Source organism: Aristolochia californica, unplaced genomic scaffold (assembly GCF_029961685.1).
Source record: "Aristolochia californica isolate CCGP_79_NKW_82.1479 unplaced genomic scaffold, dmAriCali1.0.hap1 SCAF_11, whole genome shotgun sequence".
NCBI classification, from domain to species: domain Eukaryota; kingdom Viridiplantae; phylum Streptophyta; class Magnoliopsida; order Piperales; family Aristolochiaceae; genus Aristolochia; species Aristolochia californica.
The window spans coordinates 30,993,095-31,005,993 of record NW_027181782.1 but is presented as its reverse complement, the minus strand read 5'-3'; the positions used below and the strand labels follow the sequence as shown (position 1 = coordinate 31,005,993).

At 39.6% G+C, this 12,899-nt stretch overlaps 1 protein-coding gene across 1 annotated transcript in view; it reads right to left on the bottom strand.

Annotated features, from left to right (window-relative positions):
- Positions 1-12,899, bottom strand: part of LOC137944760 (phosphoinositide phosphatase SAC6-like) — a 50,925-nt gene that overhangs the window by 31,892 nt on the left and 6,134 nt on the right. Inside the window, exons 11-17 of the mRNA XM_068790500.1 lie at positions 8,729-8,815; positions 8,409-8,486; positions 8,145-8,215; positions 7,967-8,065; positions 7,705-7,804; positions 6,368-6,476; positions 885-957 (exon numbers count right to left, since the gene is read on the bottom strand). Of these exons, the coding sequence (XP_068646601.1) occupies positions 885-957; positions 6,368-6,476; positions 7,705-7,804; positions 7,967-8,065; positions 8,145-8,215; positions 8,409-8,486; positions 8,729-8,815 (617 nt within the window). The remainder of the gene's footprint in view (positions 1-884; positions 958-6,367; positions 6,477-7,704; positions 7,805-7,966; positions 8,066-8,144; positions 8,216-8,408; positions 8,487-8,728; positions 8,816-12,899) is intronic.

Sequence of the window (12,899 nt, the reverse complement as noted above, 5' to 3'; positions counted from 1 at the left end):
ACCCAAAAATCCAATTTCAATCTAAACAAGTCAGATCAAGACTCAAATCATCAAAGTTAGGGCTGATGTTAGCATCCTCCAGAAGGTGAAGCAGTCAGAAAAACACAATATTGAAGCTGTGTGTAGGATAGATGGATCAAATCCAAGTAAAAAAACCCTTCTAGGGCAGTAATCAAACATGTATACTGCTCAATAGGCAATAGAGACCATCAACCTAGGAGATTATGGCAGAAAAGAGAAGAAAGAATCAACTTTTTGTCACCGAAGAACACAAACCTTCAAAATTCCCCCTTTTGGAGAGGTTGCTGGCTTTTAATAGAGGAAGAAGGATGAAGATTGAAGGCTTCCAATCAGGATTAGTGCTCTGATACTATGAAAAATATTGAAATCGAATAGGAAGAAGAGAGAAATTGAAAAGAGAGAAAAGGGAGGACAGAAAAAGTTGAGAGAGATGTTAATTTCAGTCTCCCTAGGAGTCATGCTTGACCCCCGATCTTTTTATTAATTAAAAATGGTTCAATTTACAAAAATGTCCCTCTAAACTTAAAATCCACTTAACATCTTATATCTCCTACAGTACATACTCAAAATACATGAAAGTTAAACCATAGATACAATTCAATGTGCTGAAAAAGATGATGTAAAAACATAAGAACTCCAGCAATATAAGATTACCAAAATACCCTTCTGCTCAGTTCTTAACAATCTAATAAAATGATAACATTAATACCAAATAGTGAAAAGTTCATTAATATCTACTAGCCTAACAGCAATCTCAAAAAAAATTGCCCCGGTGCTATTTCCATTTTCATAGGAGACCAAGTGAAATAACATTAAGTGAAACAAAGAAGGATAAAAGAAGTAAATTGATTAAATGAGACTACCTGACCAAGTCCCTTTTTAGAGCAGGAGTACCAGCGTATTGCATGCTAATATCATCCCCATGATAAGCCCAAACTAGAATGACACAAATAAAGATACTAGTTAGCAGTTAACCTATAGAACTTTTTTTTTGATGAATAGGTGAATATATTAAAAACAGAGAGAAGAATACAAACCTAATGCTGGGGGTATGACTCCACAAGAAAATGTTGGAGAGAAATACCTGCTTTAGCTTGGGTATCTGCCAAGTGGTTGGCAGATTGGGGAATATGGCTCCACTTACAATTTAAAGGGGAAAATAAATTACATATGTCATTGAATATATCCCAGTGACGTCATGGGGGGTGGCCGTGGTTGGCACACCAGTTGATGACCACTGTAGAGTCTCCTTCAATACAAAGGGGACCAGAGAGGTTGCTAGAGAAGACTTGGAGCCCATGTAGGAGACCCAAAAGCTCTGCTGAAGTAGAATCTGAGATGCCAAGGGGGCCGGCATAGGAGAAGAAGAGATTGCCTTTTTCATCTTGGATGACACCACCAAACCCAGCTGGGCCTGGGTAGCCAAGGGCACTTCCATCAAAATTGAGTTTCAAATATCCAAGGGGAGGAGGGGTCCAAAGTGCCATAGTTGGAGGGCGAGGGGGAAGAGATAGGCCAGCAATAGATTTCCAGTTACTTCTGAAGTTTGATCCACCCAGATTGCTGAGTTCTTTTGTATTTAATAACCAAACCGAAACTTGATTAGAGATTTGCTCAGTCATAGCTTCAACAGAGGAGGTTTTGAGATTGAATTTCCTCTTATTTCTCTTTTTCCAGATAGCCCAAATAGTATATCCCACGCAGCAAGAGATAAGCATTTTTCCTAGCTTTGGGAGGTTTGAGCTAATGAGCGACAGGATGGTGTCGGTGAGGTTCCCAGGCGAGCAGTATTGGAGACCAATTTTGTTTAGGAGGGACGACCAGACCTGGTAGGCGAACAGACAAGTGAGGAGAACATGGGTTGCAGTTTCTGGGGAGATTCTGCAGAACGGACAAAGAGGATCTATGATAGAGGTACCCCTACGAATTAAGAAGTCTGATGTAAGGATTTTGTTTTTACAAGCAGACCATATGAAGAATTTGGCTCAACGAGGGGCAATGAGGTCCCAAACATAGGCAATAGGGTGCTTTGGAAGATTTGGGGATGGATGGATGAGAAATTTATAAGCGGAAGATGTGGAGAAGGAACCTTTCGGACATGGGGACCAGATGAGAGTGTCACCTGAGTTATTCGGTTTCCTGGTTGGGAGGAGATTGAGGAGATCTGACGCATGGAGAGCTTCTGGGTCAGAGAGATGTCTTCAGAGGCCTAAATTCCAATCCCCATTATCTGACTGAAGTTCAGAAATGAGAGCTTCCGAGTTGCCGGCAAGGCTGTAGATTTCTGGAAAACTGGCGCGAAGAGGAGATTGTCCAGTCCACCAGTCGATCCAGAATTTGGTTGATCTTCCATTACGCAATATAACATTTAGTAGCTTCTTGGAAATTTGGGAGAAGCCGAACAACTTTCTTCCAAACAGGCGAGAGGGAGTAGAGCCTCCCCCCTTCAGTACACCAACCATATTGAATATTAGCCTTTTCTGCTACAAAGCCTCTCCAAATCAAATTCGGGTGCATATTAAATTTCCATATCCATTAAGTAGTAGAGCCGGGTTAGTGTCTTTGATGTTCTGAATTCCCAAACCACCCAACAATTTTGGTTTACATACTTCCTCCCATTTGACAAAATGATACTTATTTTCGCCATTTGGGCCTCCCCAAAGGAAGCGCCTTTTAAGAGTATCAATTCTGTTTCTGATGGATGCAGGATAGGGGAACATAGATAGAAAATAAGTGGGGATTCCCTGTAGGCATGATTTGATTAGAACTAACTTACCTGCCTTAGATAAAAATCTCCCACACCAGGTGGCAAGTCTCCCCTCTAGACGTTTAATGACAGGGTGCCAGGAAGCTTTAGAGGGTAGGCATGGGGGGTCAGAGGCCGTCCCAAATACGATCCAATAGACTGTTTTATGTTGCAGCCCAAATAGTTTGTCATCGAACTAAGTAACCCAAGGTCAATGTTGTATCCAAAGATAGAAGATTTTTCCCAGCTAATTTTTTGCCCTGAAGAGAGTTCAAACAAACTCAGAAGGGCGCTCAGGTTATGAATTTGGGGAAGGGGACCATCACAGAAGAGGATAGTATCATCCACATATTGGAGGAGACTGACATCTAAGGCAGGATCAGTAGAGATGGGTTTAAGCCAGCCAGATATTTTTGCTAGACGGACCATGGCAGCCGAATGTTCTCCAATGAGAGTGAACAGAAAGGGAGAAAGAGGGTCACCCTGTCTGATTCCCTTGGAGCCCTTAAAGTAACCACAAGGCTTACCATTAACTACAACAGAGTAGGATGCATTTGATATACAACTTCTCATCCAAAATTTCCAACGAGTGGAGAAACCCATTTTGTCAAGGATGTGGTCTACTAACTTCCAGTTGACTCTATCAAAGGCTTTTTCAAAAACAATCTTAATAACTACTCTGGGCTTTTTCGATTTTTTAAAAGAATGGAGGATTTCATGGGCGACCATTGATGAGTCTAGGATGTTTCTACCAGCAATAAAACCGCTTTGGCAAGGACTGATGATTTTAGGAAGGACTGATTTGAAGCGCTTGGCTGAGAGACGGGCAATGATTTTGTAAGAGCTTGAGATGAGGATTATGGGTCTATAATCTTTGGTTGAGACAGAGGAGGATTTTTTGGGGATAAGGGCAATGAAGGAGGCACCAACGGATTTATATGTGAGACCAACTTGATGAAAGTTGTTTACAAAATTATGTACATCCTCTCTGATCACGTCCCAGGATTGCCGGAAGAAGTCTTCATTGTAACCATCTGGGCCCAGGGGCCTATCTTTTGGCATGCCAAGAACTGCAGCTTTGATTTCTTCAAGGGAGAAAGGCCTTTCGAGATCGATTGCCTCAGAGGTAGAGATTCTACGGTAGTCAATCTGGTCCAGGACAGGCCGGTTGAAATTTTCCTCGGTGTACAGACCTGAAAAAACACTTAACAAACTCGTTAGCAATGGAGATACTATCTGTACACTCCACTCCATTTATCAGAAGAGTGGAGATACGGTTAGTTCTCTTTCAATCAGAGGCAATAGCAGGAAAACATTTAGAGTTTCCATCCCCTTCAACCAGCCATCGAAATCTGGCCCGTTGCTTCCAATGGGTGGTTTCACTTGAGAGAATTGCAAAGAGATCATGATTCTGGCTATTTCTGTCCGATATTTCAGAAGGGGAAAGAAGCCTTTGCTCTTCCAAGAGATCCAGATCAGAGATTCTGAGACAGACAGAGGCTTTTTTGGACATAACAGCATCTTTGAGTTCACGAGCCCAAGTTTTGAGCACAGATTTGAGAGCTTTGAGTTTAATGTGGAGAGCCCACCCAATATTTGAGTGATGAGGAAGATTTTCCCACCATTTCTGCAAGGAAGGATGAAAAGACTTCTCCAGGAGCCATGAGTTTTCGAATCGGAACGGGGGGGAACCCCATTTTGGAGGGTGGGTGTTTAGAAGGATGGGCCAATGGTCAGAACCTATTTTATTAAGGACTTCGCATGTAGTATGGGGGAAGAGGAGCAACCAATCATTATTGACCAAAAAGCGGTCTAATTTGGAGAGGACAGGAGGAGTTTGACCATTGGTCCAAGTATACTTTTTCCCCGCTAAGGGGATTTCAAGAAGCTCTAGACAACTGATCAAGTCCGAAAGAGCTCTCATGGTGGATGTGATTCTTTTAGACGGGGGGCTTTTATCGGAACAGAGAAGATTGGCATTAAAGTCTCCGGCCAATAGCCAAGGAACGCTCCATTGTTGGACTTTGGTGAGAATTTTATCCCAAAAGAAGGAGCGGCCTGCATTGCCCGAAGGCCCATATATGCCAGCCAGGGCCCATACAGAGCCATGGGATCTGTTGAGGAAGCGAATGCATAAAGAAAATCTACCAATTTCTGTAGATATGGCCTCAACCGAATTTGGGTTCTAGATGATGAGGATACCACCAGAGTGCCCAATTGCATCAAGCACTGCCCATTCAGGATCAAGGTTAAACCACAGACTACAAGCTAAAGATACATAAAAAAGTTGCAGCTTAGTTTCTGTGAATATCACAATATCTGGTTTACATTCAAAAAGAACTGCCTTGATAGTGTCTCGCTTGGAGGGCGAGTTGATTCCTCGGACATTCCAGGAGAAAACGATCATAGCCAAGATTGTTTGTAAAACTCCTCTCTTGTGTAACAAAGGAGGCCATTGTAATATTGGGAGAAGTCCCAACATAGCTCCAGCATCTTCTCGAGCCGATGTGGAGAGACCCTGCCAGCCAAGCCTTCAATAATCCACTTTCGCAAGTTTTCACATTGTTCCTTTCGGGTGAGGTGGGGGAAATCTGTTAACCTATAGAACTTGGCTAGCCAAAGAAGTTAAAATTTGAGTTCCGCTAACCAAGCTGCATCAATTCAACCAATAAGTCAGTGTCAACCCAATACTGACCATGGGGTTTGGAGTTTCACTACTAGTTTCCCACCAGTGCAACTTGGGTCTACTAGATTTGTTTACGTTTCAATCCTAACCCACTAAACACAACACACCCTAATTATAGGCAATCAGAGTGAACCTGATCTTGCGGACCAGGTCTCCAAAAATAATTTACCAGTTTTACAAATCAGATAAGTTAAATATGGCCTCAGCTTATAAAGACAAATTTAATCCAATTTCATTCTTCCAGGTATTCAGTGGATTGGGTTGAGCCAAAATAGGTTTCAAATGTGAGTTACTCCAAAATTAGTTTAAAAAAAAGAAACAGAATTCTTTTTTAGGAAATCAATGAGAAAAGCATGGATTCACGACTCAGCGAGTCAACTTGCAACACAAGTGGATGATTTGGGTTGGAGATTGTGGTGGGAGTCGGAGGGTATGAATTGTCCCTAGTATTTTTTATGATCCCCTCCAAAACAAGGCATCCCAAGTCTGAGTCATGAATCGATGGGGAAAACTCACATAGTGAATTTTTTTTTTGGAACTAATGACAGTATTACATCAGGTACTTTTAGATCAATGACAGCCATTATTGGCGTAAAAGGTGAGAGAGAGATTTAATAATATGAATGTGAGTGGACTAGTTAGTAGGCATCTTTTATGACAATAACATGATGTCCAGCTTGATTTACAACCATGTCAAGAATGGGCCTTGTTCTTTTTAACAAGATCAACATGGTTTACTCAGTACAATGCATATATCAAATCCCACTTTGATAAGCCCATTGCATTATTTTTGAACTGTTTCTATACTAATTTTGTTTGGTTATATGATGCCAGGCTAGTCCTAAAAATAGCTCAGTAACCTGAGAAATCTTTTTAAAAAATACAAAAAAAGAAAAGAAAAGGAAGCTACTTACCCTTCTTGAAGCTTTCATCAATATTTGGGTGCACACTAATGGTTTCATTTTCTGAGAAAATCCCTACTTGCTGAAGCTGGCTTTCCAAAATCTTCCTTCCAATCATGCTCTGTAGGTCATAATGCAGAACTATTAGAAGGAATTAAACCATTGTTAGGACAGATGCTACAATGAAAATAGAAACTGCTAGTCATGCCAAAGGTGCAAAACAACCATGAACCCAAATGTCTCAGTCCTAGATATCCACAAGCAAGAACCCATCCACAGAAACATGGCTTGAGAGTTTTCTATCAGATACACCATCAAAACAATGCTTACTACAGAAATAGATATAACTATTAAATATTGAGAAGAAGTGTATCACAGTAGAATGACAGCCCAGGCTCGACCAATAGCCATAGTACTAAAGGAGATCACCTGCTCTCACCTTTTTCTCTTTTGCCATTTTGTTTCTTTGGCTATGGCTTGCCATTATAAATAAAGTTCTTGAGGTGATACCCAGCTATAATCATTGATCAGCCATGAAGACATCCAAAAAAATAAAATTATTTTTTAAAAATCTATTAGTGCTTCTATTCCTTCTTGTCTGGAACCCTAAAGTTGGACCACCTACTGACCTACACATACCTTGATACTGGTTCACGTTTGAAATTATGTGACGTCACCCAATATGGTCACTTGGTGTATCAAGCCCAAAAATTGTGGAATAAACAACTAGCTGTACAATAACTACCAGGAGACAAGATATAAACTCAATGCTGACATCCTGGGAATTTTTGAAAGTCTCCCCCACAAATTCTTGAGCTATTTCCATGACCAAATTACCACATTTAATAGGTGAAAAGATCATATGTTCAGTACATATCGAAAATATGAACAAAACATTTCACAGTTTTTTGGAGGCACATATATACTGAAGATATTAGGTTAACACCATGAACATCTAAGTTTATTTTTCAAATATATCTTGAAAATGTATATCGGTACAATTAACACAAACTGCAAATACTTGGTGTTAAGCAGTCAAATTGTGTTGAAGAGAGAGCCTTCCGGTGTCTATTTTTAATTGATTCTAAACTTTAGAATCTGAGCTCATCAGCTTCCACAACAACATACAAAAGAAAGAAAATGGGTTTCCGCAATTAGCTCAAATTGATAGAAAGAGCACATCAGCACTGTCAAACAGATAAATGAAACAAAAAACATCTCTAAGTTTCCAACAGAAATAAATTGTCCAAAGATGTCTCGATGAATTAAAAAACAATACTAACTTTGCATCAGGTGGAATCATTCAAAATGCAAAAGAAAAACTTAGTAAATAGAACCGAAGATTTCACCTGTGTAACATTTGTACGGTCTAAACAATCAATGCAATTGGTTCTCACAACTCCATGCTGCTCCTTCACCTTCTCGCCGGTAGAGTTCAACATAAAATACCTAAAGAATCCAAGTTTGAAGATAAGAAGAGCAGCAAAAAAACGCAAGCAAAGCAACATAAGATTGCAGACCTACTTTTTTTTTTTTTTTTTTTTTTTTAAGATCTGTGGTCAATATTTTGTAACAAAAAACTTCCATTATGTTTATGGTAAGATCACATACCCATTTCTGTTCAAGTAATCTGCAATCTGATCATAAAGGAGGGAAAGGCGATCGAAATGAATATGCCCACAAATCCGATGGAAGTCGAAATGTACATACCTAAATACGGAAAATTAAGCTGAGCAAGCATGGAAATGGAAAATCTGATTTTTATAAATAAGGAACCAAGAGTTCTCACCTTACATCCTCAGTAAAAAGGTCCTGCATTGCACTGGCAAATTTTTCACTTAAGCGGCCCTCGCTCCCATGCTGAAGAGTATGAGAAGATAAATAGTTGGTAGGAGCTTCGGCTGACTGATTGATAGAAAAATAAATAATCCACATGCAACTGAATCCATTTTTTGAATTGAAGTCCATAAAATAAACATCTATTACATTCTTTTTGCTTGATATTTATTACAAATTATATCAGAAAAACTTATCTCGTAACAGCGCATCTTACATTATTGACAAGGTCAACAGCTAAGACAGATCCATAGCGTTTTCGCAGATCAAGAAAGTGACGTTCAGCTACTCGAGGCTTGTCAAAAATTGAAAGAAAAACAAATTCAGTTCCAAATCTATAGCAAAAGCACTGCCATGATATCAAGAAGGCAACAATTTACAAACCAAAAACAAACCTTTAATGCATCATAAGAGTGTAATATAAAACAAGTGCAATACAAAATCAGTTATTCTATCATTCAATAGATAAATATAGTACAACATAATTATCTATCATTCAATAGATAAATATAGTTGAACATAAACTTCAACACTCACTGCTTCTTCAGGTCTCACAATTCTAAAAGGTGGTTTATATGACAAATCAACAATCTGCTCCCATAATATCGGAATAGACCCCCGAACCTACAAAGAGAAAAGAAGTATTTTAAAAATAGGAAAGTTACACTTTAAGAAGAAAATCCAGGAAATCTTACAAGTTAAAGCTTAACAAATACAGACTCCACTGAAAAAAGAGTAGAAGAAACAAAAGATAAGCAAAATTATGCTACATGTTATAAAAACTTTAAATCAGTGTTAGAAGAACCAGACAGGGCAGTAGCCTAACAGGGCTGAACTGGAACCAGAGGTATTCCCCTTTTACATAACAAAAAGGGTATCTTCCTAAAACCAGATGACCTGGATTGTCATGTGATTCTACTGTTGAATCGTCAACCCAGACAGGTCAATGAAATTGGTGTGTATGTTCCTTTTAGAGTATTTGTCACACATCATCACATTTTATACTATATACTAACTTATATTAAAATTTTATCAGAGCTTATCGTTTATAATGTCAAGCCAGTTCAACTGATTGGGAAACTGGTTGAATTGGAGTGACAGTAAGCACACAAGCATCCTAGTTGATGGCTCATCAGGTTTACAGCATTATTCTAAATGCAAAAACTACAGACAAGTCATAGATAGTTGTTAAGGAATAGTCCCACATGGATTAGTGAGTACAAATATCTTGAGTTTATTAGTTAAGAAAGAGGCTTCCTAAGGTGGCTAGTCATTTTGGGATGGGCCTTGGACCCAATTTAACATGGTATTAGAGCAGATACTCATATGTCGGCCTGCACCTAAACTATCTACTTGTAGAAGCCACAAAAAGAGGGTCTACACCTAAACTATCCACTTGTAGAGCCACAAAAGAGGGCCTACACCTAAACTGCCTACTCCTAAATTATTCACTTGTAGAGCCACAAAAAGAGTGTCTGAGCCACAAAAAGAGTGTCTACACATGAGGGGGAGTGCTAAGGAATAGTCCCACAAAGATTAGTGAGTACAAAGATTTTGAGTTTATTAGTTGGGAAAGAAGCTTCCTAAGGTGGCTAGTCATTTTGGGATGGGCCTTGGACCCAATTTAACAATAGTTAAAAACTGAGAGAGGCTATTCAATTTGTGAATATGCAAATAGATAGACCAAGACATAGACACAGATAAATCTTCATTTATATTGATGTTTATAGTTAGGAGAACGGCTTGATGTGTAAATCTGAATGCTAAATCTGAATGGCTTCAGAACTCATCAGGAGCTAGATCAAGCATCTGTAGCAAGGCTCTTACAACAACCCACCTCTTCCATCCAAGCTTGGAAGTTCATTAAACGAGTAAAGTTTTGTATACTCTATTTGTGCATCCCTGTTTTCTGTACTCTATTTGTGCATCTTCATATTCTCCTTCCGATTGAATTAGTTCTTTAGAATACTTGGTCTCTGTTTCTGTTGTACAGCTTCGAATGCTGGTCTCATTGTTGAGAGCTCAAACTTGCCTGTTCCAAGACTAGAAAAGTTGTTTTAGAGAATCAGTGTTGCTCCCATTTGTCAGAGCAGAAGGCTTGATATGAATGAAAAGACTCTTTTCAGCAAAACTAGAGTGATTGAAATGACATTCATTACATCCGTTCTGCAGAAATCTAACAAAGAGTTTGAAGATAGCCAAGCAAAATCATTGGAGAAAATGGGCTTTCACCGCTTTCTATTGAACACGTTCCTTCCATGACTAGTTGTTGCTGCTCTCATACCATGGAGAGCTTCACAAGTGGGATGTCCCCTTAAGCAAGCACCACTAGCTAACTCAAATGAGAGCTCAAGAGAAAATTTGAGCAAGGTCAAATGGTATCATTTGCAAGTAGAAGGCCGGATTTAGCTGAAGTATTCCAATCCTTTGGAAAGAGCAACATGTTTGAGGCAAAAGTTAGAATCCTTCTTCAAGGCCTAAAACTTTACAAGTGTTAAGGAATAGTCTCACATGGATTAGTGAGTACAAAGATGCTGAGATTATTAGTTGGGAAAGAGGCTTCCTAAGTTGGCTAGTCAGAATACCTGCTCCATACACATAATGGATGTGGGTCATATCATTTTGGGCAGACCCTGGATGTATGATCGGGATGTCACTATTTATGGAAGCTCTAATTTTATCCACCTTAAACCACTGCCACCAAAACCTGTTGTATAGGGTAAGGAACAACTGACCTCCCAAAAGAAAACCTTGTATTTCATTAGTCCCAAGGATTTGGAGCATGAGATACTACATGATGTGCAATTTTTGTCGTGGCATCCTACGAGGCACCCATGAATTCCTCAACCAAACTCCTACTAGAGGTTGAGTCTAGGATCCTTCAGATGCATTGCCACCTATGCGTGATATCCAGCATACTATAGATTTGGTGCCAAGAGCCACATTGCCAAACCTACCATATTATCAAATGAATTCCTCTAAGCATTGAGAATTACAGCGGCAGGTGAAAGAGCTCCTCCATCAAGGAGAGCTTAAGTCCTTCTGCAGTGTTGGCCTTACTTACATTGAAGAAGGATGGCATGTGGCGGATGTGTGTGGATAGTAGGGTCATCAATAAAATCACTATGAAATACTGTTTCTCGACTCCTCGGCTGGGTGATATAATAGATATGCTTATGGGTGACAGTATATTTTCAAAGATAGACCTCAAAAGTGGTTACAATCAAATTCGGATCTGCCTGGGAGATGAATGAATGACAGCCTTTAAGACAAAAGATGGCTTTTATGAGTGGATGGTCATGCCATTTGGACTTTCAAATGTACTTAGTACTTTTATGCGAATGATGACACAGGTGTTCCGACCATTCTTTGGCAAGTTCTAGGTGGTCTATTTTGATGATATCCTCATTTACAGTTAGACCAAGACCAACACCTCCACCATCTTCGCCAAGTTTGCCACACACTCCAAAAGGAGAAAACTTATGTTGATATCCAAAAATGCTCCTTCCTAACTGATCAAGTGGTTTTCTTGGGTTTTGTGTTAACTTCTACTGGTATTACTTTCGATCCCAAGAAAGTGAAAGCAATTGTTGAGTGGCTAGAACCATCTACTCCCCATGAGGTTCTCAATTTCCGTGGTCTTGCCATCTTCTACTGACGATTTATTAGAGGATTCAGTACTATCATGTCTCCTATCATGGATTACATGAAGAAGAAGAGTTCTCATGGTCTTAAACTGCCTCTCAAGCTTTCTAAGAAATCAAAAAACGTATTACAAAGGCACCTATTATAAGATTTGCTGACTTATCTAAAGTGTTTGAAGTAGAAAGTGACACGTCGAGTATAGGTATAGGTGGAATACTTAGTCAGAAGCAACATCCACTAGCATATTTCAATGAAAAACTTAATGCTGTCAAACAAAAGTACTCAACCTATGATAAAGATCGTACAAGCTTTGCGATATTGGCGTCACTATCTACTTCCACAAGAATTTGTCCGGTACTCCGATCACAAGGCCCTTCACTATCTCAACTCCCAAAAGAAACTTAACCATAGGCATGGTCGATTTGTCGAGTACCAGTAGGAGTACTCATTTATCTTAAAGCATAAATCAAGCGGTGAGAATAAGGTCTTGTTGTCCACTATGAGTGTTCAGGTTACAAGCTTTGAGAACCTCATAGATGAATGTGCCTCATGTTCTGACTTTGGTAGCATTTGTACTGAATTGCAGGAAGGACCGCGTAATACCATCAATGACTTCCACATCTAGAATAATTATTTATTTCGGTCCAACAAGTCGTGTTCCATGTACGCCAATGCGATACTTCTTGATTTGGGAAGTTAATGCAGGAGGACTCGAGGGATATTTTGGGCACAACAAGACCATAATGGAAGTAGAGTATCAATTTTACTAGCCTAGCTTAAAAAGGGATGTTACAAAATTGGTGGGACAGTGTAGGATGTGCTAGTTGGCCGAACACAGCAAACAAAACACAGGGTTGTATACCCCCTACCAATCCCTGCATGCCTTTGGCAAAAACCTCAGCATAGATTTTGTCATAGGCCTTCCCCACACGTTTTGAAAACACGACTCCATCTTCGTCGTGATGGACCGTTTTTCCAAGATTGCTCATTTTATCCCCTATTCTAACACTCTTGATGTCTCCAAAGTCAATTAGACTTTTCTTCGACGAGATCGTCAAGCTAT